We start from the raw sequence: 27,138 nt of genomic DNA, 5'->3' as shown, positions 1-27,138 counted from the left end.
GAATTCATTTCCTGATGTCCACTCGTTGAGGGTCAGCACACATACAGTTGTACACACAAGAGTACTTTGTCACTCGTCCATGCAAGTCTTGATACTCGAGAAGGCGCCAGCTTGGACACACAGGATGTGTGGATCTGATCGCTATTGGTGTGAGGACTCGTGCTCGACACGCCTTGCGTTTCCAAAAAGACTAACTACTGAAAAAGGTTTTGAAGATTTTCAAAGTCTATGGTGATAAGGCACAGCAGAGACTTCCCTTCAGGCGACGTGAAGGAAGAACTTAGGAAGGGTTACCAGAACAGCGAAGCAACGGAAGGTTGCAGGCTCTGAGCCGAAACTGCCGCTTTATGCTGACTACATGCACTTTTTGGGGTTCGCGACTTTACCAGTGCCCACCCCTGTCCGTGTGATTCAGACTTTGGATTGCAATATCAGTGTTTCTGAGAGATGTAGCGAGGGGAAGATGGAGACGATCTCTGTGTGATGTAACTACCCATGAGCCGTTCCGCTTGACTCGCTACTGAGTTTCCGTTATCCCCCGTAAACGCTTGGGTATTCTCTTTCATCCAAGGTCCATCCAGATTACAGTCCTGCGTCCCAAGCAGGAAGCCAAGCCCGAGCATGAAGCCATGGAAGCGACCTCTGGTAAGATAGTCACTGTCATTCTGTACCAACCACCGAATTAAACAAGATGTTTTTTTAGATCACTTGACACGGGCTTTTGCTGCAGTCGCCGCCATTACTGTTACAGGAAAATCGTCTACTGTCTGGGTGCTGGAGGCGATCCCCACATTATCTCCATGAATCGTCGTGGAGGAGCTGCAACGCCCCTTATGCGGTATATGAGACATTTCTGGCCAAGAAGCCTTCTCCGTCCTCTAGTAAGGTAAGCGTTTTCAACGCCATGCATTTTGCAGCATTGACGCAGGCATTGAGAGGCATTGCACCTGAAGCAGTTGCATAAACAACGAATCTTGGCTCCTTGCGGGTTGCTAGTGTCGAGGAGAGAGAAGTCGATCCATTGTTTACCTGAGTTAGAACGATCAGATCGGTAAGATAGGCAGACGCATGGGCGATTTTGCTAGCGGCCAGGAGCGGCGGGTGGAGGGGGATTAGCGGGCGAGTTAGTTCGGCGGTCTTTGAGCAAGCGAGGATTGGCTTAGGCCGCTGGTTACCAGCAACGCGAGTGCGAGGGGTGAATGTGGGTGATGCCGGTAGCAGCGGAGTCGGTATCGATAGGAGCGCTCCGCTGTTGGTGGATGGTGAAAGGAGGGGGGTTTGGGCTTTGCAGTTCCGCTTGATAGGAGAAGGCATTCAATTAATAGATCATGAGTGTAATATGAACGGCATGGAGAAGTCAAATTTTTTAAAGCACTCACTTGACCATCGCGCGGTGGCGTACGGATCCTGGATCGGTGTGTGTGCCACAGCCAGTCCACAGGGAGCATGAATATATTAAACGATACAAAAATGAACCTTGCTAGTTAGATCCACATTGCTTCTGTAAGGGGATGCGTGTTCTAGGTGGAAAGATACTGTCATTGCTCTGTTAGAAAGGTATCTTGTCCACTAGTTATCACCCTGGTTGCGTTCCCCATGCAGATGCACTTTCTCTGAACAGTTCCTATGCCATTCAGCGGGGCGTGCCGATGTTGACTACGGCGGAGGAAGAAGAAGACGGCGGAGATGAGAATGTTCACAAGAATTATTGAAGAAGTAACACGCAAGTGAGAGGATAAAACAGACGATTGGAAAGGATGTCGGTAGCAAAGTACATGGAACGTGCCAGTGAACGATCCTGACAGAGGGCCTAGGCAGCTTAAGCCAGCGTTGGAGAGGAAGCAACGCTGGCGATCTGCATGCGTTCTCGGACTGAAATCCCTCAATGCGATGGTGGAGCTTCAGGAAAAGCGCAGACACGGTCGCAGAACGTGCCACACTGCAAGCACACTCATGAAACAACATAATAACCTCCCTGCCGAAGACACCACTACACATATCTCCACTCACACAGACGATATAGTAAAAGAACGCAGTGGGGAAGCTATTCTGCACCACGAACCTACTCACTACCACATCCTGCAGAAATTCAGGAAAAGCATGTATAATATACGAAAAATAACATGTGCTTAGTTAGCCTTTCCCGTTCCCTCTTCCAAGCACGCAGTCAGGGACACCTTCCTTATTCTCTGCTTTTTTTTATTCCTGTGTTAATACAGAATACATCGAAAGGGGAGAGGGTGGTTGGCTTACAGGGAAATCTAGTAAGGAAAAACTCATGATTTTAACGAATGAGTAATACTTTTAATAGAATATAAATGATTTTTAACGCTACAGACATTTTATTTTCCTTCGCCCACTGTAATGAAAAGGGGGGGTGGTTGCTATAGCACATGATAAGTCGCAGTCAATCGGCGAGGGATTCATCAAGGGGAAGCACGAGTCACACCGTACCTGGGCCGTGCTTGCGTGAGAACTCGTTTTCAGGGCTTCTTCTCGCCATGCGCAGCCGCTCAGGTGTGCTTTCTAATCGCCTGGTCTCTGGCTTCGTACTCAGCGGGGCCATGTGATTTGTCTCAGAGCCTCCCCAGCCATAATGTCGTCCCCTTAGTCTCACAAAGTTTTGGAGACACAGCAAGCAGAATAAGCAAGCGGCGACATTGGTTGGCTGAGGTCTGAGCGGTAAGTTCTGATCGCCAGGAGACCGTTTAACAGCCAAATGACATTACCAACGATCGGCCTTGGCTCAGCTGTAGTTGAACAGGCTCTGACAACTGTCCAGGCTGCCAGTGGTATGGCTTGCATGAGCCATGGCTTCAAGGGTAGGATGGGTCCCCAGGGTACTATAGGCAATTTTTCTGAACTTCCACGGTTATTTTTCTGTTGTCTGGGAAGTTCTTTCCCTTGCTGCAGCCGTTTAAACCGACTAGTGCTCTGAAGACGCGAAGGCGTCATGAACCTTCCTGGCCATCCCACGTGAGATGTTGGTGAAACGTCCCTTGTGTCACCAGGTTGCGAGCACCTGAGAAAGTCCCAGCTTTGCTGTTCACGTATGGGTGCCCTGTGTTTGGGGGCCAAGATTAGGGATATGGTTCATCTTATGGCCCCACCACAGTTCGGGAACACCATTGCAAAGCCACGCACTCTCACTGCACGGTTTCGCCGAGGTCACACGTTTCGTAGCAGCGACTTAACGAGTTCTTTGGCTACTATGGCATCACTTGCGGCCCACAGGTAATTTGCCCACTCCAAATGATTTCCCCGAACTGACGTAGCTGTCTGCGTTGCAAGTTCCAGAGGGCTATTGCACTCGCTTCTCCTGTGTGGCCTGCTCTCTGTTTGTATTCGGGTTTCACGCAGGCAGGGAAGCTGTCAAAAGTTCTCAGGAAGTGCTCTTACGCAGCGAAGTTTCGCAGCCATGCGATGTCTCCACACCGTCAACAATGCCCGTCCACCAGTTCTTTGTTGTTTCCACGTGCCAAAGTTCGGCGTTCAGGGTAGTAGTTGCCCGCGGGTATTAGCGTAGCTCCAAAACGCTGGGCCAGGCAGGTTTTATGAGAATTCCTGCCTCCATCTCGTCATCGTGTTCCTCGCGTCTCAGCAATATGCTGCCTCCTCCTCTCCTCTGCCTTTGCCAGTTCGATTGTTCAGTATTCAGCACGAGAGGTTACGCAGAGGTGTTGACAACGGTCGAATCCCTTTGGTGATCTCAGGCGTCATGCTTCTTGTCTATGGTGTTTGCTCAACTGCACTCCGCGAAAAGGGCCCAAGGGTTGTTCTGGCTAGGCCATTCACAAGGGAGGTGGTCGAGGCCTGTACCGCACCCGGGGCAATGTTTTATGCACCATCAGGCACTGTCTCTCAACGGAGTGGGAACTTGGGATAGCTAACGGACAGCTACACAGTGCACCGCTCCTGAATCGATGGTGCCTTGGACCATGGACATAGCAATCGATTTTTGTCGCACTGTGGGAACGGCAAAACGTTTTATAATCGGTTTTGTAACATCGTTTAAGACGTTTTGTAATAATAATCGTGCAGTGTAGACGTACCCTAAGTGACTTCAAGAATGAAGACATGAACAGGGCTCTTATAATTAATACATTCAAGATTTACCACTGTTATCCCTTTCAGTCTGTTTGTACACACAGCAATAATTCCTGTTTTGAGTGAGAAGTAATAGAAAAATGTTTCTCTTTGAGAAAGCAGCTTAACTATTTCAGCATTTTTTTCTAGCTTTGACTTAAAGCTTGATCCTGAGACATGCTGAATGCCCTCTTATCCCATTGATGTCAATCTGAGGGTGCTCACTGCTTATCAAGGTCATTGCCATAAATGTTTGGGGCAATATTTTAAAAAGTCTTAGTACTCAGCACCTACCATTAAAGCACCTAAATTGTGGCTCTATTTTCAAAAGTGCATCTCACCTGTTGTTCTCAGTGGAAGTCTCCTATTTCCCTAACTCACAAAGTACTTGAGTCAGTGTCGCCAGGAGCTGACTTCTTGACAAACTCCTGTGCACTGTGCTGCACAGGAACAGACTCCCTGCATTCCAAGTCGCAACACCATTTGGCCCGGCCACCCCTCCATCCAGATGGAGGGGGGGCTGGGCCAAATTTGAGTGGTGGTGTGACCCTGAGCACCACGTCACAATGCCTTTCACTGAAATTTGGCCTGGTTGCAACCCCATCTGTACAGAGTTGGGCCCAATTTCAGTGCCATTGTGACCAAAAAACTGAAGTAATGCTCTGGCAGCAGCTGTACTGATATAGTATGGGACCACTGCTTAAAAGTGGTCAGGCCGTTCCCCCAACCCTCTATGGCTCTGACTTATTGAACTTGAGCAAGTGCAAAAAGTGTGCGAGTAGGGCAAAACATCTGCTACCCCCTCCCCACTCCTCCCTAATTGGTGCTGTGCGTTCACAGGTATTTTCAGCCAGAGCGTAGGCAGGGCTTGTTTTCATGGATTTGATTCCATATTCACAGCAGGGCCAACTGGAGCATTTTTGCTAGTCCTGCAAAATATGCCACCATCCACCTTACTGCCCAAACTTTCCCCCCTCCAAAAAGATTCCGGTCCCCCTCCTTGCAATAATAAATATTAACTGACTCTTGTCCACTATTATCACTTGCTGGAGGATTCTCTGCAGCTTGAGGTCTTCAAACCACAATTTGAGGACTTTATTAACTCAGACATAGGTTAGGGGTTTGTTACAGGAGTGGATGGGTGGGATTCTGTGGCCTGCATTGTGCAGGAGGTCAGACTAAATGATCATAATGGTCCCTTCTGACCTTAAAGTCTTTGAGTCTATGTACATTTTAAATAAGTATTTCTGTAAAATTACAGTAATATCATTTAAAATCTTTTCAGAGTCTGTATACAGTTACAAAGGAGAAAAGCAAAGAAAAATTATTCTAACTGTGGAACAGATCAGAGATCAGCACTTTCTGATGGTATTATGGGGAGCAGGGGCAGCCTGGTGTCCTCAGCTTCAAAGGAAAAAGGGTAAGTATAAATAAACTCTTTGTATGTATTATCCAGGTGAATGATTAATATATGTAATCTGCAGTCATAGTAAAGGTCAAGAGAAGAGCGAAAAAAGGTAGCATGAGCACATGTTTTGCATGATGCTGTTAACTGTGTTAAAACATTCATTTAGTAAATATTTTTATTCAGTGGGTAAATGTCCCTCAGTCCTATTGTGGCAATGTACATGAGGTTTTTAGAAGTTTTAACAATTCCCACCACTCTACACTATCTTTTGTTATGCAAGTTGGCTCAGAAATTTCAGCTTGCTTCATCCACTTATTCTGGAACACCAGTGAGAGTTTTAAATTGCTGTTTAAGAGTTTAGCAGTGATTTCGTAATGCTTTATCTATATTATCATATATCAGAATCTCACAGGGCTTTACAGATGTTAGCCTAGCTTTGACTTAGAGGTTGATCCTGAGAAATGCTCAGTGCCTACCAAGATTATTGCGATAAATGTTTGGGGCAGGATTTTAAAAAGACATCACTTCAGTGAGGTGCAATATTACATGCATTTTTACAAATGGGGAAACTGAAATACATAAAGGTTAAGAAACTTGCCCAAGTCACATGGTGAATCTGTAATTGAGCTAGAAATAGATCCTGGAAATTCTGACTACTGCTTCTCCTGCTCTAACCTCTGGAGCACATGTTTTTTCAAAACTCAAGTAGCTGCAGGTAGAACTAAAGCAATAAGACACAAAAAATAATAATGGGAAGAAAGTAGACTACCAGCAGAAGTTGAGCATTAAGCTGATGAAACCTTCATGACCTTTATTTTTTGGTATTTTGTAATAAGAAGGGAATAGGACATGTGAATACTGTCCAAAAGAAATAAAGAATTTATGGGAGATTAACATGAGGTGAAATCCTGGACCCATTGGAGGCAATGGCAAAACTCCTGTAAATTCCTTACAGAACTGAGAGAGGTGAAGTATTAACTGTTAAATAATATTGGAGATCACTGAAAAATTTCTTGACACAACAGTATGTGCTGCAGCAAGTTAAATAGTTACAACGGATAATCAAGCCATAAGATACTATGCTATAATAAAGACTTTGTTGTTTGGTCCCTTCAGTGGACAATAGCAGGAAATTCTAATAACATATAACCATGCATAGGATTATTATAACTGTTTTAACTGTGCCAGAGAGCTTGTAATTTATTCTCCAGTTAGTGTTCTATGAATCTAGCAATTCACATATTTTAATCATTAAAAGACTATATCTAAAATGCAAGATAAAAAACTGATTTCTCAACTGTCCAAATACCCATCACTGATAGACAAGCCATGAACATTTGATCCCAGCAAGACAGCCAAGAAAAGTCCACATCATGCCAAACAAGTGTATAGGTCACAACAGTTAATTGGCATGATTGGGTCACAGGAAGAGAGCACATGATGGTCATTCTTGCTAGGAGACAAAAACAGCTAGGCATGTGATGGCCATGTGTATAGAAGGTTAAACTTTACATAGTAGTCTTGATAAGTGGGATGAGGAATTGCAGTTTTTTTTTATACTTCTCTGGAAAGACAGAAGGATATTTAGTGATATTAATAACTCTATCTTGAAACATCAAAGCAAATTCTTTTAACAAAGAAGTACAGTTATTTTCACCTCTCACTGAAGTTGTAAAGAAAGCACTCTGCCACTAAAAACTGTTCCAGTTCTATAGACTTTCTTTGTAATAGCATCAGGTAGTACAGACTCTATTATCTATATTACTCAGATCTGGCTGAGGTTACCAAACATGATGACTTGAATGATGAAATCCTTGTCTGTAGGCCAACAGCCTTTGGAGAGCAGAGCAGGCCTAGTAACATGGGGTGAAATCCTGGACCCATTGAAGGCATTGGCTAATTCCCATTAAGGACAGGATTTCCCCTATGAATACTTTACAACTAAAAATGTATTCCTTGTGTTCCTAAAAAATGAATTTGCAACGCATACTAGATAAGGTTGTGTCAAAATATTGCAGTCCTTACTAATGTATGTAAGCACCTCCTCCTGACTAAGTAGCAATATGTAGTTTGTCAAAATCGTAGCACAAGTAGAGAATTTACTGCTGATACAAAATAAGCTTTTATGAGGCCAAAGAAATAAATGTAACGTTTAAAAAAAAAAAAAAAAAGGCAGTACTCTCTGCTGTCAAGTTGACTGAATATCTTCCATGCTTTAAAGAAGGACATGAAAATTAATATCTGAGAGCAGTAGTTATTACAATTATTTTTATATTGTCCTGGAAAGAATACAGCAAGAGCTACTAGGATGATCCCAGCATTTAGGAAAAGTGAAGGTCTCTCTATTAGAGAAAAGCCAATGTGGGTTAACTGAAGCAATAGAGAAAATTATTATGAAGCAGTTTGGAAAAGTGAAAAAGATCAATGCTCACACTAGTGAGGAGTATTAAAAGCCATAGAGAACAATCTAAAAATTGAGAATACCAACAGAATTGTTTTTCCCCAAGGAGTAGTAGCACTGGGGAGTGTACAAGTTGCCAGATGAGGTCATAAAAGCAAATAGTTTAAAAGAGATTATAAGAGCTAGATAGACTAGGCTAAAGAGACAATGACCAAACACACAGCGAATGGCGAAATGAGCATGGCAGATCTGATTGAAAGCCCATGGAAGTCTGTGGAAAGTTTCTCATTAACTTTAATGGGTTTACAGTCTTCTGTGCTTGTTGAGCCAATTTCAGGCAGCTTTTTTATCAATTCGTATTTTTGGCGGGGGGAAGCGGTAGTGTATTTTCTCAACCATAGTAAGGTGATTTTTAAAAAAATCAATTTAACATATGAAAATTGCTTTCTCAAGAAACCGCTTTTCAGATGATTGACTGAAAAGAAATTAAATTATATGGCAGTCATGTTAAGGATCCACGTGATATTTTTCAAGACACCTAAAATACAATTCTGCATAATTGTGGAATCTGCGTTAACCTGCTCTAACCCAATGTACATAGTGATAAGACAGGAATTTCTTCAGCTTGATCCAGAAAAAGAGTGAAAAGGCAAACACAAAGTGGCTTGCTTCAGCCAGAGGAATGCAGTCTGCAGCATTACTTCTGGGCAGTATAGTTTGTCCAAGGCCTTGCCTACACTATAGAGGAAATTTGATCTAAGCTGCACAATTTGTGTTATGTGAATAGCATAACTCAAATCGATGTAGCTTAGACCTACTTACTGCAGGATCCACACTGTGTGATGTCGACAGGAGACACTCTCCCATTGACTTCCCCTACTCTTCTCAATCCGGTGGAGTACATGAGTTGATGGGAGAGCGATTTGTGGTTTATTTTAATGGGCCTAGTGAAGACCCACTAACTCAACCACTGATGCATCGATCTCCGCTCCTCAATCCCCTGGTAAGGTAGACCCTGAGGGCTGTTCTACACTACACAGGTTGACAATGGCAGTTTATATAATATATAACTTATCTCATAGAGCTGGAAGGGACCGTGAAAGGTGATCGAGTCCAGCCCCCTGCGTTCACTAGCAGGACCAAGTACTGATTTTGCCCTGGATCCCTAAGTGGCCCCTTCAAGGATTGAATTCACAACTCTGGGTTTAACAGGCCAATGCTCAAACCACTGAGCTATTCCCCCCTCCATTATGTCGACCAAATTATGTCCGTGTCTACACTACAGCCTTCCTCCTGCCAATGTAAGTGCCCTACCATGCTGACATCATAACTCCACCTTCACAAGAGGCATAAGGCTTATGTTGGTGTAGTTAGAGTGGAAGGAGTGTCTGTGTAGATACTGTGTACTTTACATCGGCTGTCTTGTCAATTTCATGGCAGGAGCCATGAAATTGACAAGAAAACCTGCGCTCCCCTGGAGAGCTGGCTGGCTGGACTCTGCTTCTGGCTGCAGCTGGGGTGAGAAGCCCAGCAGGGCATCTCCCTGCTCCTAGCTGGGGTGACAAGTGGGGGCGGCTTAGGAGCCTGCTCCCCACTGGGATGAGAAGCCCAAGTGGGCCTTTCCGACTCCCATGAAGGAGGGGCAAGAAGCCAGGGCAGCTGGACCCCTCTCCCCAGTGGTGAAAAGCCCCAGGCAGCTTCCCCCTGCTCCTGGCAGGAAATGTGGGAAAGAAGAGCCCTGGGCGGCTTCTCCCCAGCTCCTGGAGGGAAAGGAGAAGCAGCCCTTCAGGAGCCTGTGGAGAAGCAAGACTCCTGGCAGGGAGCTCTCAGCTCCCCACACTGCCCTTCTTAGGTTGGTGGAAACACTCCTGGTGAGGATGTGCACCACCAACCAAAGGAGGGTAGTGTGGACATGCATCATCACAGTAATTACTGCAGAGGTTGTAAGTTAACCTAATTTTATATACACACACACACACACACACACACACCCTACCTCTCCTCCGCTATAACACGGTCGTGGGGAGCCAAAAATCCCTACTGTGTTATAACTGACATCCTGTTATATCGGGATAGGGGCGGCAGGGCTCTGGCCACTGTGGGGAGCCCCAGGCCCTTGAAATTGCCGGTGGAGCCCCACTGCCGCAGCCCCGGGGTAGGAGCGGCAGGGCTCCAGCGGTGATTTAAAAGGTCCTAGGCTCCCTGCAGCAGCTGGAGCCCCGAGCCCTTTAAATTGCCAGTGAGCCCCACTGCCACAGCCCCAGGGCAGGAGCAGCAGAGCTCCAGCAGTGATTTAAAGAGCTCTGACCTACAGCCGCTGTGGGAAGCCCAGGCCCTTTAAATCGCCAACAAGCCTCACTGTTGCAGCCTCGGGGTAGCAGCAGCAGGGCTCCAGCGAGATTTAAAGGGCCTGGGTCTCCCCACAGTAGCCGGAGCCCCAGACCCTTTAAAGTGCCTCCCGAGCCCCACTGCTACTGCGCTATATGCGAACCTGTGTTATATCGGGTCACATTATAGCAGGGTAGAGGTGTATTATATAGTGAGCCTCCAAATTAACCCCATCCTTGTGTATCTTAGTCTGAGGTAAGTACATCCTCTCACACACTTTGTATGTTATGGCATCCAAAAAGAGACACTACATTGTCTTCACATACTAAATAATATGTAATTATGTGATCAGATACAGGCAACCTTGATTGGCATTCCTAATTTTTGTGTGTGACTTTACAACCTTAAGATTCTTTAATATCATCTTTTTGTTTAATGTAGTTTCCTTCATTTTAGAGTCATTAGCAAGGTTGGGGCTTTTAGATCCACAGTATAGTCCTCTACCTCTTGAGCTAACAGTGTTATGAGTAGTAATAGAGGATGTTATCTTCTGTGCGAACCAGTCATTAGGGTGGGCTGGAAACACACACTTTGCCCCTGGTTTTCATAGCTAATTGCTAGACAGAAAAGGAATGCTGAGATTCAGGAATAATGTGTGCAGTTTCAAAATCTGTAAGAGAGTCTGTAAGAGTATCATAGGCAGTTCTGCTCCTGTCATCTCCTTTCCTCCCAGAGTCCTGTGCCCACTTCTGCTCCTATCCCACCACCTCAGCCCAAACTCCTGCCCCTCCACTCTTACCCTCTTGCTTGACTCTTGCCCTTATCTATCCTATCAGCATCTCCTGCCTCTGTCCCCTATCACTTCCACTTCTAACCTCTGAATTCCTGTTTTCATCTTGTAAGTAACTGAAAACAGGGTCTTCTATTGGAAAGTGTCAGGCAACCTTAACTATAGTTGGCGTTACAAGCACCACCTATAATATAATTGTATTCCCAATATTGACAGTTTCCCTCCTTTCTCCAAAAATAGGTGTTTTTCATCTAAGAAAACAAGTGAATAACTGAAATTTGTAGGCTAAGCCTTTTTGGAGATCTGATAAGATGAAAAACCTTACGAAAAGTCAATGCCAGGGAATTGCTAAAGAAATGTAAAAACTTTAAATCCCCCCCCCCTCCAAACTTTCCCTTGCATGAGATATGTGAAATTTCACATGGATTGGTTTCTTCTGAGAAATTTGGGTCAAGAGTTGAAAATTGAGTTCACTCTAACCTGCAAATGTGAGCTTCAGCCTCAACTATGGAGTGGCTAGCACTGCTCCATAAAACAGTTTATATTTATGGGTTTCAGAGTGGTAGCCGTGTTAGTCTGCATGCATCCGATGAAGTGGGTTTTAGCCCATGAAAGCTTATGCCCAAATAAATTTGTTAGCCTCTAAGGTTCCACAAGTTCTCTTCATTTTAGGGGTTGTATTCTTCACTCAATGACATGCATTTCTCCCACAGAATAGAGGAGCAGATTTAAATCCCATCTGAATGAAATACCTGCACAAAAAAGATGGTAACTCCATTGTTTTAAACTTTTGGTTGAAAAGTAGTGCAACACTAAGAAGGTACTGAACTTCATGCCTCAGTTATGCAGTGGAGCTTCATCATGTGATTGTGTTTCAAGAATATGCACAAATGTGTGGTTTAGTGACCCCTGAACCAGATAGTGTAGTATTTCTGTATTTTAATGCCTTCATCGTTTGCTGTGTGTGATCTGTAATTGTGCAAGTCAGTAAAATGAAATGTCCTGAACAAAGTACAGAGTTTTGGAAAATGGATCAATGTTTGGACAGTGGCAAAATGACTTTTATCAGTGATATCCGCTATAATTCTCCTACTAATATAATTTCCTTCTTCAAGTTCCAGGATTCAACTCCATAAACTAGTAAACTAATTCTGGACAACAGCTGGGTTTAGTAGTGTGTATTGACAGTTGGGCCCTTTTTACAAGTCATAAAGGGAGAAAAAATCCACCTCTGAGCAGTTGTTTTATTGTAAGTTTAAGGATTGCTGTTTCATAGTTAGAGCTAAATTCACCACACCAAGCCCCCTTCCCTCCCCCAACAATTGATTTCTTCATGGCTGTTCTACTCTCCCAGCATTCACTGAACATCTTTCAACAGGAGTTCCAGGCACAAAGAGAAGCCAGAATAGCTTTGAAGAAACCATTTTGGGGACTGGAGAGGAGAATTTAGCTTAGTGTTTTTAAGTCATCTTTCTCATAATTAACCCTTTCAACATTTAGCACATTTTGCCCTTTTGTTTTCCCAAACACAGATAGGAGCTTTTTAAAACAAACCAAAACATAAAAAAAAGTTTAGTTATGTTATAGGTAACTCCTAAGGAATAGTAGTATTCATAATACAAGGTGTTCTGAAAGAAATTTTACAAGAAATTATTACAATACTATTTCGCTCCATTAAATAAGAGTCTTTTATGGTCTCGTGACTGTCCTATGTCAGAGAGCAACAGCATTGCCAAAGACAAGCATTCACTATTATCAGCCAGCACCCCACACCCAGTTATTAGATTGCCTTAAAAAACACGAGATTTTTAAAAGGATAAAAATGGGGTTCATTTTACTTTCTGGGTTTGCTTTTTGGGTCATATGTTAAAATTTTTATATGGAACCATGAAGACTAAAAAGCTTACATTTTTTAGTGAAACCTGAGAGTCTGGTGCAATCAATTTGATCCAGGAACTGAGTTTTTAAGAAAAATGCCAGCTGTCATGAGACTTATGATACAGTTGCAATAGCAGACGACACTGAGCACATCATTCTGTTTTATTAAGGAACCCTGTAGGTGTTTGCAGCTTTCTACAAGTATTAACCATAGCATGGAAGTTAACTCAATTTCTTGGGTCTTTATTTGTTCTTACTTTATTTTTCAGATCACATATGGGAATTTAAATATTTACTTGCCCAACGTAGTTCTATTTCAGGTGACATTGAACTGCACACAACTCCATGGTCATCCTGTGAGTGTCTGTTTGATGATGATAAAAGGGCAGTTGAATTTAAAGAGAAGTTTCAAAAAAGTGAAAAGTCTCTCATGAAAATGACAAATCTGTCAACACACTTGGAGGAAAAATGTTCAGGTGAGATTGTAATCCATAGCTCTTTGTTGACTACCTATTTAAGTGAGAGACACATTGATAAACAGGAAAGCTGATTATATTTATGACAGTTAACAGTGTTTTCATTAAAACCAGACACACACAGCTGGCTGTAGGCCTGAAATTGTGTGTCTTCGAAGCAGTTGCTCAGTATCCCAGCCAAAGTGTGAATGCAGCCTTCATTCAGAAGGCATAGGGATGACCTGTGAAGGGGGGCAGAATAAAAACAGCTTGGGTTAAATGTGTTAATATCGCCATCTACTCTCCACTGTAACATTTTTTTATTGTGAGGATAATTACCCATTGGAACAGCTTTCCAAGGAATGTGATAAATTGTCCATCATATGAAGTCTTTAATCAAGTTTGAAATCTGTCTAAAAGATATGCACTGGTTCAATAAAAATTACTGGGGCAGGTGTAGGAACTACTAGATGAGGGTTTTTGGCCTTTATTATGCATTATAGTCCCTTTTCACTTTAAAAGCTATGTAAACCCCTGGAGCAGAACAAAACAGACATTTTCTCTCAGAGCATAGGATGGACACCTATATCTGTGTATAGTCATTCAGCAAAACTTCTGGAAGAACATTGTTGAGGATACAAAGTCAAGTGTTTAGAAGATAGAAAATGAAAGAGTTATAGTTTCCTGTGCACTCTAGTGTGTGTGCATTATGATATAGCTTTTATATAGCTACATACTGTGTTTTCCACAGGACTCCTCTCAAGTTCAGTGCACAGTCTGGATAAGGTGCCTGTTCAGTATATATATATATATATTTTTTATCCACATCAATAACCAGTTGTTTTCCACTGGTTGTAATTGTGATTAGTTTTAACAGTACAGCCATTTTTGGGAACTTAAGTAATGAAAATAGGTAGTTTTTGCTAGTATATGTTTTGTAATCACATTTTGAACAAATCTAATGCCTTTGAAGTTTGAATCACAGACTTAAAATTTGGCAGGGGCATAGTTCTGAGGTTGAAGAGGTGTCTTTTTGCTGTACCCATGACAATCTGTCCAGATTTGGTTAAGTTATAAGCTGTGGAAAATCACCATTTACACATACACAGTAGGACTTGTTTAACATTTATCCTTTTATTTTCTGAATGTTCCAGCTGCACTTCTCATGCTCCTGGGTTCCACTGAGTCTTGGTCATTGTGTCCATGTGATACACACAGAGCTAGAACTCCAGGTGGAACAAAGGCAAAACAAATGCTCCTGCTCCACTTCGTCAAACTGTCCTTTGATGCTGTAAACTTTTGGTGTATCATAGCATCCTGTTTCCCCATCATCTGTTGTTGTACTTGCCATAGAAAGTTTTTTGTTTCCAGGTTTATTTACCATGACACCTCTGTATATGAGAAATGTTTGAATAATCCCTGGCACTGTTATAATCAGAGAACATCTTAGCTATTATGATGTATAGCCTATCTGATCTCGAAGTCTGGTTTTTAGGTTGTTTTTTTTTTTTTTTTAAATATTGGCATCTATCACAGTAATATTTAAGCACATAGGTCATTACTTTCAGATTTATTTTTCTTTATCATAATGATTTCATCACTGAGGAAATCATTCTTTGTAAAGCAAGTCAATCTGCAGTTCCAAAAAGATGAAGTAAATCTCAGGCTATTGTTATTTATACACAGTGTTTGTTTTGAATCAGTTGAGCCATATCTTCTTGTTACTGCTTTCTATGATATTATAAAATACTAAGATGGCACAAAATTTGATCTTATCCTTTTGTTTTTGTAGGAGTGATTCAGTTGAAAGCCCATGTCTTAGACTTGAAGTTTACCATTGCTACACCCCAGTACAGGCAACTCATCTTAGATGCTGACACTTCATTAGAATGTATTTTGGCTTCTCTTCCTATGATCATCTATTCAGGTTGTGCAAAATGTGGGTTGGAACTACACATTGATGAGAACAAGATCTACAAGCAATGCCTTAGTTGCTTACCATTTAACAAAGTGAGAAAGTTCTACAGGTAAATCAAATAAGAAACTAAGACCAGTAAAACAATGTTTAGTATTAAAGAGAGAGATTTAAAATATGTTGAATAACCATAATAAATTTCATGTAAATTTGGCTTCACATACATTAACATTGTGAATGGAAATAAGTTTTAATCCTTACTATACTGTATGTGTGCTCTTTAAGAAATAGCATTTTCTGGCGGTCAGAGCATATTTCTGGGACTCAGAAGGCAGTTCTGTTCCTGGATTTCCCATTGACTTTTTGTGTGACAAAGGATGAGTCTTATAACTTCATTTTGCCTTAACTTCCCAGCCAGCAAAATGAGATGATAATACTTATCATCTTCTTCAGAAACAATATTAGCTTTACTGCATTTGTGTTTGTAAAGTACATTGGATAGAAAATTTTACAGAATGCAAAGTATCCTTATGCGTTACATTATTTTCATCATTACTTAAAGGTTATATTCCATCTTTGAATAATCCATCATAATTTAACTCCCATTTAATGTGATGAGGGGGTATTAGTGATGTTTGGGGAGTCACTGTAACACTGGACTGGGATCAAGGAGGATCCTGGTCCTAGTGCTTATGTGAGAACCCAAGAAATCCATTTGACCATGTCATGCCTCAGCCTAGCTTTCAAATCTGGTGAAAGCAGAACCTCATCCTAAAACGAGATATGCCATCTATTTTAAACTAAGGGGGACAAAAAGCATCTTTCCAATTGATTGCATAGGAAAGAACAAGCATACCGTAATGAACAGCAGATGGCAGCATGAGATAGGCTGTGCAAGCCCTTGGATTTATAACAGGTTAAAGCAAACTTGAGCCTCATCATTTGATTTAACAACATAATTATTAAATGTAGAGATCATTATTTGTTTTAAGTAATTATTATTTCAAACACCTACTTACCTTTACCTTGTTTGCAAAGTGGATTATGCATAGCATGCATATAGTACAGGTGAATTCTGAGGCAATGAGCATAAAGTCTGTCATATAATTTACTTTTATATATAACTCCTTATTTTCCTAAATTATCCTAACTTGCTTTATAAGGAGATAGAACAGGGAGTGTGGTGATTGAGTACGAGCAAATAAAGCAGTCATTTCTCACTCAGTAATAGCTGATACAGCAATTAACATAGGAGTCCCTTTTATTGACTAAGGTAATATTAGCTTGGTCCTTGGAATTATCCTGTACTCAAAAATACCAGGAGATTAGTTCTTGTATTATTAGAGATTTTACCAACTATTATTTTGTTCTTTTCTGTGTGCTGACAGTGTGCTTAGGACTGTATTAAATAATCATAGAGGGCAGCATGATCCCCTTCCACAAAGAAATACAAGAATTATTCATGGACAATACAATGTGAACGTACATGGGTACAGTCCTGCCCACTAATGTGAGCTACACAAGTGGGGAACAGACACTGCACACCAGAGCATGTGGCTAGAGGAGGCCAGAGAGTCTAGCCAGTCCCAAACTGTCAGACTGTACCCCCTAGAGCTGTAGTGTGCCAGACCCTGCAATTAGGTAGGTCCCTCCCGTAGCACTCAAGAGGATGGTAGAACAGTACCCTGCTGCTTGGGTGCTGAAGTAGTACATCATCTGTACCTTCGCTTCTTTATGCAGCACTGTGATGAGGTGAACTAGGTCCAGAGGCCCCCTGCTGGAGGCCTCAGGGTCCAGCCACACCCTATCCCAGAGAGGAGCCAGAAGAGAAGTCCTTCAAGTGGCCTAGAGGTGTTGAAGGGAAGAAGCCAATGAGAGAGGCTTCAGGGAGCAGCAAATCAGACCATATAAAAGAAGCTGCAGAACAGAGCAGTAGTCAGTTGCTGCCTGGAGCTGGAGGCGAGAGGACTGTGTTCCTGGCTGGCTGAAAGAGCAACAGGACCCTGGACAGCTGAGGGTGGGCAGGGACTAGGGGAGATAAGAAGGAGCTCGTGGCTGGCTGCTGGGTCTGAGCCCAAGACACTTGCTAGCACGGACTGGGGGAGCTAAGAAGGACCTTCTGGCTGGCTGCTGGGACTGAGTAAGGATAGCTCAGGGAGGGCTTCAAGAAGACAGTGTCTCCAGGGAGGAAGCTCTGGGGTTATGTCTCCCATACCAGGGCCGGGACAAGGTAAAGACTGTATACCCCAGAAGGAGTTTGTTCTGTTTCACCTACAGACAGTGTGTGTGACTCAGGGCTGAGTCACTGAAAAACCACCTGAGAAACCACTAACAGGGGTCACCATAAACTGAAAGATTGCAGACACACCCGACCAGAAGGGGGCGCTTGCGGAAGGTGGGTGCTGCCCTGGTACAAATACGGATAAGGATTTGGCATTATTTTTTTTATGAAAGACATCACAAGAATACCGAACCCAAACTAGTCCAAACCTTTGAGAAAAATAAATAAATAACCAGCTGCGTAAGTTAAAATCCATATGAAGCAGCCATCAGTCAGTCAACCTACCTTATAATAAAGCCAAGCCTATCTGTCTACTGTAGGTACAGAAGAAAACAAGTGTGCACATGACCAGTCCTGGAATAGATCTGGGGCACATGGGAGGAGATTGCTTCTGTAAGATGTTAATAATGCTCATTTTGTTCTTGTACAGTTCCCTAGACCTTCAATTTATATATCTTAGAATTGCTAGTAGGGGATTTTCAGAAGAGGCCCTTAACTCTGGAATTTGCTTCCTACCTTTGCTGTAACTCAGGCCAAATCTTATGTCTTGCAGGGCACGTCGCAAAGCTTATCTGTTTACTCAGTCTTTTCCTATGAGCATGAATTAAATGAAAAAGATTTCATTTTGTCCAGCAGGGAGAGATTTCTTTTAACATTGTTGGCATTTTATCAGAGGAAATTTTTTTTTATATTTGTTTTTCAACTTGTTGTAAGAGCATGAAAGAAATATGGTTGGTCCATGATATAAATAAAATAAATAAAGTGCCCATACCATGGAAATTTTAACTTCCTATTTTCAAGGCGAGTCTAAAGGACCTCTGTTTAACCTCTCACCGAAGGCTGGCTCAAATGATGGTGAGACAATCTCCTAGAGTTGCATTGTATATCAGTTCCTGAGTCTGAGCCTTTATGTGGAGCTTGAACCCATAACTTTTATAAAGAGTAGTGTGTATCTAGTGTTTTCACATTGACATTCTGGTCTTTGGTGTTCTAGTAAAACATCATGCATATTTTAATAGCAATTCCAAATTGCATGTTGTAACACTGCTTAGTGCAGTCTAACAAGAGATGTCTCTTTCCCCAGCTTCACCAGAGAGACATCTCATATGAGATACAATTTATTAACAAAACATGTTGTTCTCATTCTATTTCCCTATTTTTGTAAGGGGATGAAATGTCAAAATTGGTTCCATTTAAAATAGTTAATATTAGTGATTGAGATCAAGTAACATTTTTTTCTCCTCAGCCCACTGAATCATGTCTCCCATGACTTCTTCCGAAGGTTATTTAAAGCTATTTGCATGAGAGTGTTGTAAATTCAGCATGATTGGTGGTTCCAGAAACAGAACTGCTCCTTGCACCTTTTTTGAGAGTCAAATTTTTATAATCTGCATGTTGTTTGTACTTTGTTACACGAAGAGTTCTAATATGGATCATCTGTGACCTTTAAACAGGTCTCTTTTTAACTAATTCATATTCATAATTGTAACCACTTTCACAAATTTTTAGGGCATAATTAGGAATAAGATATAATATCTCATAGTATGTTTGCTTGTGTTTCTGGTGTCTCACAAAGCAAGGGAAATGCCTAACTTGAAATAGCATCTGATTTTGATTCAGTAGCAGCACAAAAATTACAGCTGATGAGCTGTTTTAATATCTTAACAAATACATCATTATCCCTGGAACTATAAAATATTTTGACTGTCTTAGCTAGATTTTTTTTCCTTTTAAATGTTTAATCTTTATTTATGAAATGCAACCATGATCTGCGTACGCCCAGGTTTATTAACCTTCCAGGCATGCTATAAAGCTCATATTTCCCCCCTGTTGACTTAAGCTCTACATGGCCTGGACTGAGGTGGCTATTATGGTGTTTATATATAAATGTTTGTTTAGATTTTTAATTTAAAGACCAAGATCCCAGAGCACTGAATGGGTACCTGCAGTTGTATTTTAAAAATTCAAATAAATAAATAGTAAAAATAAACCACATTCCTTCTGGACTACGGTTACAATGGCCCAGAAAAAAATATTGTCAACTAAAGGAGATTGGAAAGAATAGTAAACTTTTCATACAATCATGCCTCTTTTGGATTTCAAGGGTCACAATGCTATTTCTTTTCTTCCTCTTTCCATGTTTTTATCCCAGATATCTACCATTTTGCATCCCCTCCTTATACTTTCTTTATGGAGGAGGATGTAATAGTGTTTCCTTCAAGTGGCACAGAGCTGTATTTTCTTTATCTATAGCTAACAGCACTTTGTTAGTTAAAAAAAACACAGTAGTGCCAGTAATAATGAGCAAACAGATTCCCAGTGCACAGGGAATTACACACACAATGCCTGTTTTAGTTCAAGGCGCTTATATGCTTTAGTCCTCAGGGATTTCTTTAAGTGAACAGCATCATACTGTTTTGGCCCAGCAAACTGGTATATGTTGTATATTGCTGTGGAGAGCTGGAATTGTGGCAGCATTTAAGGATTAGAGAGTATGGAATGAAAATACCCAGTTTCCTAGTACCTGCCTATCTGTACCAGTAGTGAATTTTAGGGGTATTTTTAGATAGCATGTTTGACTTGATAGAGGTGGCTATATATACGCTTTCCATGGTCACCAAATTGTAGCTGGATATCTAGTTTGCAATGGGTTAAAGTAGCCATATTAGAAAATATAGTACTTGTGCATAAGAGATTAATTACAGATCAGTATTTTCTGTGGTATGCTACTGTAAATAAAAACTGACATAGGCTATGTCTACACTACAAGCTAGGAGTGCGATTCCCCTGCTCGCGTACACATACTTTCACTTATTCTCATTGTGCTGGCCATGCTGAGTACATAATCACCTAAAACCAGTGGGTATGAATTCGGTGGGGCTAAGCTGGTCCTCTGCCGCCACCCGTGCTACTGTGATTACATTGCTATTTATCTTTGTGTTAGCTCTCATCAAGCTAGCTGAAGTACTGGTATGTGTATGTGAGCAGGGGAATCCCACATATAGTTCATAGTCATTGTGTCAGGCACCAAACAGAAGGTTGAATTGAGAGTGACAGATATTTGAAAAAAATTACTACTAGGTATTACAACAAGATGTTGATTTTTATTAAACTATGTAAGACCTTTGAGTGAAGTTAGATGACATTAGGAAGAAAGTCTGAATTAAGAACCTGAGTCCAGGCAGCATCCCAGAATAAGCATAACCAAGCAAATGTAAATCTTTTCCAAATGCCTCATTTGATCCACTACAGGCTTTTCTGCAATCTGTTTTGTACTGTGGATTGCAAAAGTTTTAAGTGTTTGTCCAGAGCCAGTCTAAGCAGAAATCTACCTAAGTTTGTTAACCCACATGCCCTGAGAATCCCCAAAATGATGAGGCAGCAAGACTCACCCCACAAAGTGTTAAGGATACATGCAAAAGACAATATTTTGCATTTTAGAGGTCTAAAATGAAATCATTTCTGGGTTATCTCTGATGTGAAGGTTTTTTGCAGTTAAGCAGTTTCTCCAGGAGATTATTTGAGTTTATTAGGAAATCCAGTGAACAGTTACTTATTTCCATATTTTTGGAGGAAATAAACTATATTGGTTGAATGCTCACAATTCTGTAGAAGATGAAAAATCCAAGACTAAATATGATGCAAAACAGAATCACCTCTTTTTTGTTTCTTTTGCCTTGGATAGTGCTTTACTTTCATTATCTTAAAAAAGTATCCCCCAGTTAGGTTTTTCTCATCTTTTGTGATCTAAAAAAAACCTGGAAATAAATCCAGCTTCTCTGCAGTCTTCTTAAGCCCTTTGATTTACCACTTTACATTCTCAGGGTCTCACAGACCTTTGCTTCTTTCTTATGATGCACTAAAATATTTTTTTGTTTATCTTTATATCTCTATGTATTTATTCACATTTCTTCTTAATCGACATCTTAGCTAACAAAGTTTATGTTCCTTTCTTTTAGCTGATTATATGAACTTTGACTGCCTAACTCTTCCCTTCAGGCAATTTTAACTAACTTCCTCATTTTTTAAAGACTTGAAGTACCAGGTCTTGGTATGTTTCCCTGAAAAGGTATCTAAATTAATTATATTGCTGTGAAGTTGTGGGAGTGGCATTTCTGGAAGCCACTAGTAATTACTTACACTTATATATGACACCTTATATATGTCCAAGGATCACAAAGTGAGATCTAAACTATCTGCACTGAAATGTAACCATCTCTTCTGAAGTAAAACATTGCATCTGTTCAGCAATTCTCCATAACAGCTCAGGGAATTGAGTATATAGCCTCCAGTTAAAACTACTGGGAGAATTTTGAGTAAGCAGAATAGCAGTACCCAAATTAGAATTTAGCCAGGACAACGTCATAATTAAAAGTACCACTAGATCTTTGAAGACCACATGTGGTCAGGGCCTTGATTTTTATCTGTCTAATCCAACAGATTTCAGTAGCACAGAGCTAATATCATCAACACCACTTTCTGTAATACCTCACTAACTTCTTAGAGGTCTCCTATCTTAACTATTTACCAGGACTGTCTGTGTTTAGATAATAAGATTTGATCCAAAGAAATATGGCTGCGACCTTAAGTGTTTAGGGGATAGCAGATGGTGTGTCAAAGAATTTGCTCATAGAGACAATGTCACAGCCACAATCAACTTATCTATGTGCTGCAGATATGTTGAACGTTAAGCATTAAAAGGTATTGCAGTTTGGTGCATTTTCTCCTTATATTACCTGCTCAATTGTATAAATAGTGATAACAGCTAAATGTACCCCAAATAGGATGCAACACACTGGAGCTATGGAAATCTGCCATTCTTACCTTGTACCTCATCTGTGGTTGCAGATCTCTTCTATGGAAGTGACTCCTTCCCTTTCTCCTCTCTTTCTCATGCCATGCTAGTGGAGTGGCCCCTGAGATGTGGACGTATCCACTGTAAAGACCCAGACTTGGAATGATTTCGTGCCTGTCTTTTATTCATTTATTTATTTAGATTTAAAATGCGTTTATCCAAGGCTCTGGATGCCTATCACAATTAATGATACAGTACAGTGAAACTCTAGCAGCATTTAAGTATTCATTCCAATAAGGAGTCAAACAGACCCCTAAAAAACGTAGGGTTGGTTTCAAATTTTTTATTGATTTGACTGAATTATCGACATTCTGTCTAATATTTTCCTGAACAAAAAAAGCTGTATATATTTCTTTTTTAGCATTATACTTATTATCTGCATGTGATAGCTGGTGTCATTATAGATTAATTATGCCTTTGGCTATTTCTCAAATGTCTTTTATAGTGAATCCTGCAATGTCCTTAGTTCTTGTCAGTGTTTGTTGGGAACTCTACTAGAGACAGATGCAATTGGTCAGTCCTTGTGTAGTCTTATGGGCTTTGGACTTGCTTATTAGAGTGACGAACTCTTTGTTTTTCTGTGAACACATGGACTTCCAAGAATCAGTTCTTGATGATTATCTTGTTGACATCGGTAAGTTACATTGTGATGTCAGCACCAAAAAGGAGACGAATGTGGGACAAAGATCCAAAATGTGAGCAATTAAAATATATTAGAAAAGGGAAAACATTGATTTCATATGATTAATTGGGAGAGTGAGGATCAGTCTCTAACTGTGGGATTGTTATTTTCTGTTTCTTTAGATCTGATGATAAAGCTTTCTGTGGCTGACGTGTTATTTATTTCAAATAATTAATTTAGTATGTGAAAGTTAATAGAGAAAAATAATTTTTAAAGATTTTTAAATTGGCATAGGCTCCAAGAGTAATATCATCAAAAACTAATAAAACTATAAATTAATTTGAACTTAGTGTTCTATTTTCATTATTTATAATTTTTATTTATTTCTGAAATAGAAACATATGACTCTCTCTTTGATATTTCAATTTATTCTTAAATGATTAGAAATTTCAACAGGGGGTCTGAAGCGACTGCTAAGCTGCCAACAGGTTCTGCTAGTTTAATTGCTTGCATACAGAGAGTACGCTGATTAGGCTGAACCACTGGTCAAGGGTCTGGAGTTAAAAGCAGAAATGTCCTTCACTCCTGAAATGCCATAGCTAGCCTTTAGGTACTTGAGTATATTTGTTTTTGCTATAATTTAATTGTAAGTCATGTGGCAGGATTGGTGGGCACACTTGTGCACTGTTATGTGCGTGCTCTCTCTGATATACGCACACCTTTGATCTGCTCATTGTTGGCATTAGAGAATTTAGCATTTCATCCTCTACTAAAAATACCTACACCTTTTTTTTTTTTTTTTTTTTTTAAACTTCCAGAAGAAAACTGTTATGACTATATCTTTGCCAACTTACTTTGGAAACAAATGCCCTTTCTGTTTGTGGAGGTCAGGCCAAATGTTATCATTACTAAGGTACAATTTTCCTTTACTTAATGGAAGTTGTGCCTGCTAAAGATGGCAGTTTTTGGCCCAGAGTGAATAACTCATGTTAATACATTAATTGAAACAGAAAGTTGAAATGCCAAAGGCTGTAGTGCATTCTCTGAGTGATGAAGGGAAATAGTTCTGTGATTCAGTGGTAAATGACTATTAGTTCTCCTGACATCTTCTTAAGGAATCTTAATCTCAAGACTAAGTTTTTAAGCTTGAAGAATGAGTTAGATGCTCAGCCTGGTGCAAATCAGTAGACCCCTACAAATCTGTGGATACTTGCTTTATATCAATGGTTATCCGCAGACCACGTTTGTGGAACACGGATTGGATGCAGATACAAATTTGTATCTGCGCAGGGTTCTACAAATCAGCCAAGCTCCATGGCTTCATCATCTGAGGGTGTGGCCCTAAACATGTTGTATGGGGCAATTTTCATTTTCTTTCAAACTAAAGCACAGGTTACAAAAAGCATAAATCTATCCCTGTTTTCTAAAATCACAGCTTGGTTGATAATTCTGTGGCATCATCATGATGCCATTAGAGAATCCATTAAACTATCAGGCACAGATTCCTGATCTGCAGGTTGGCAGAAATTGAGAGCATAAAAGAGATTTGCCAGATCAATAATATTAGGTAAATAAAGGCAATATTATATTTAATTACTTTGATCATAAATTTTGTTTCTGCTGCAAAAATAAAACTATTTCAAATTCAAGCATTTATGGGAATCTGTTTTCTGATTTAGACCAGCGCTGATGACTGCAGAAGACAAAGGATGTGAGATTTGTATTCAAGTAGTGTCAGAGTTGATGGAGAAAATCTTCCTTAATATTCCTGCAGACTGGCTGAACAGATTCATAGGTACTGTACCATACATCATTTGTGAGAAAAACAATCAACTGCAGCACAGAACCAGAAACACTAAACTGAAACAAAGTTATAGTTACTGCCCACACACACCAGAGGCCTGGACATTGATCTGGTTTGGCATGATGTTTTATGTAACGTAGCTTTAAAAGAATTGCATATGTTTCATGTTCCACTGTGGATTTTTCAGGCATTTATACTTAATTCCCAAATATTATTAGTTTGGAGTTAAGTTTATAAACATTGATCAATTGTTCAGAATCCTGAAAGCAAATATTGTAGTTGTCACAAAAGATAAATGTGAGACATCCAGGAAGTTCAGAATAGAATTTAGGTAACAGGAGGTATTTTGAGATGATTATTTATAACTAAGGCTACATTTTAGTCACAGATATTTTTAGTAAAAGTCATGGACAGGTCATGGGCAGTAAACAAAAATTCACAGCCCATGACCTATCTGTGACTTTTACTAAAAATACTAGTGAATAAAACTTGACGGGGGGCTCCCTGGGGGCCCCAGTGGTGCTGGGAGAGGGCGGCCTGGCTGCTTGGGGGGAGCTGGCAGCACTGCGCGGCTCAAGACCTGTGCTGGTGCTGGGGAGTTCCCATCCAATGGGAGTTGCAAAGCGAGCACTCTGGGCGGAGGCAGCCCACAGAGCTGCCTGGTCACGCCTCTGTCTAGCAGCTGATCAAGGGGGATATTGCCACTTCCAGGGAGTTCCCCAGGTAAGCACTGCCCAGAGCCCACCTCATTCTGTCCGGGGCCCCAACCCCCTGCCCCCTCCCACACGCAAACTTTGCTGCTGGGGCAGAGGGCACGGAGGCCCGAGACTGCTCCAGCAGCGGACAGTACTCGGTGCAGGGGCTGCTTCAGCTGCCCCTCAGCTAGACACACCAGTCGCTGCAGAAGTCAAGGAATGTCACGGAATCCATGACTTCTGTGACCTCTGTGGAAAAACTCACAGCCTTACTTATAACATTATATAGCTCAATATAGTTACTAGCTAGGAGTGTGTGTGTGTGTCTCTCACTGTGTGTGTGTATGTGTATAATGTATGTATATGGATTTTCATCCTAATTTTTAAAAATAACTGCCATAGTTTCAGAATGTATATAATTGCAAATGTTGTTGGTGTCTTGCTGAGAATTCCCGTGTTGCTGACATATCCTCAAAATAGACTTCCTGCTTGGGAGCTGCTATAGGGTAAGTCACAGGAATTGTAGTTTAGCTTATGAATGACAGGCTCAGCAAATCAGAAGGTGTTCAACACTCTTCTAAGAAGAGGTATACTTTTTAAATTACTGAATCAATTATTCAGCCTTGTTGTTCAAATGCTGAGCAGTATTTCCTGTGTTTTATCCCTTCCAGGGAGGAGATCTAATCTGATGATGTGACACTACAATGGCAGCTTTTGAGGGCTTGGAGGGAGAACTTAAGTGTAGATGTTAGCATGATAACAATGAAGCATAACTGGTTCACTGTCTTTTGCAGTGCCTCCCTCAGATACTACCTATGGCATGATAGTGGCAGACCTGTGCCACTCGCTGCTAACAGACACTGAAGCATCCTATCTGTTGGACGTTAGAAGCCATTTTGTGCTGGATGAAAACAGCTATCCTTTGCAACAGGATTTCTTTCTGCTGGATTTCCATCCTGATCTCTGAAGCCCTGTCCTCACAGTGACTGATTAACAGAGACCTTATGAACAAGCAGATTGCAAAAAAAAAAAAAAAAAAGAGAAGAAAAATTAATTACCTCATAGGAACATAGGAGAAAGCTGTAAAAAAAAAAAAAAAAAAAAAAAAAAAACACACAGTGAAAAAGGTTTTTATCTTTACTTTGTACCAAAAGCTAAAAGGCTAAAAATGAAAATCCACCAATTGTATATATTGCTTCTGTAGTATTTTATGAATTGTCATATAGTGATTTTATATCTATATTTTAAAGATTTTGCATATATCTTTATTTTAAAAATGATTTCACCAATGTTTTCTCCTCATCTTCCTCTTTTCTTAGCCCCTTCAGAAAAGTCTTCTGGTGTTGATAGACAGTGAAGTCTTATGAACATTGGCAGAGGAGAGGGAAGCCATTATTCTGTAGTGTGGTCTTAGTTGTAAGATACTCTGTTTTTGTTATTTCTTATGCCTTTTCTTTGGTTCCCCTCCTCTCTCCTGCAGACAGCAGAGTCTCTTCTTCATTTTCTCCCAGCAATATAGTCTTGCCTTTGTCCCACCAGAACACTTTCTCACTCAAGAATCTCAATTTCTGAGCCCACCATACAAATTGTGTAGCTAGGGACTGATCTTCACACACAAGT

The 27,138-nt window shown here is 40.8% G+C and overlaps 1 protein-coding gene across 8 annotated transcripts in view; it reads left to right on the top strand.

Moving 5' to 3' along the window:
* The window catches only part of SHLD2 (shieldin complex subunit 2), a 115,840-nt gene extending 89,265 nt beyond the window's left edge, over positions 1–26,575 (top strand). For 7 of the 8 annotated variants that reach the window (XM_075072539.1, XM_075072537.1, XM_075072538.1 and 4 more), the window contains 5 exons: positions 5,372–5,506; positions 13,161–13,367; positions 15,139–15,373; positions 24,699–24,814; positions 26,313–26,575. In XM_075072539.1, coding sequence (XP_074928640.1) covers positions 5,372–5,506; positions 13,161–13,367; positions 15,139–15,373; positions 24,699–24,814; positions 26,313–26,485 — 866 coding nt within the window. In that variant the 3' untranslated portion in view covers positions 26,486–26,575. Of the gene's footprint in view, positions 1–5,371; positions 5,507–13,160; positions 13,368–15,138; positions 15,374–17,001; positions 17,657–24,698; positions 24,815–26,312 lie in introns of those variants that run through there. The other variant, XR_012657039.1, reaches the window with a different exon arrangement.
* The last annotated feature ends 563 nt before the right edge of the window (positions 26,576–27,138 follow it).

The sequence above is a fragment of the Chelonoidis abingdonii genome, chromosome 15 (genome assembly GCF_003597395.2).
Source record: "Chelonoidis abingdonii isolate Lonesome George chromosome 15, CheloAbing_2.0, whole genome shotgun sequence".
Taxonomy (NCBI): Eukaryota; Metazoa; Chordata; order Testudines; family Testudinidae; genus Chelonoidis; species Chelonoidis abingdonii.
This window is presented reverse-complemented; position numbering and strand designations above follow the sequence as displayed.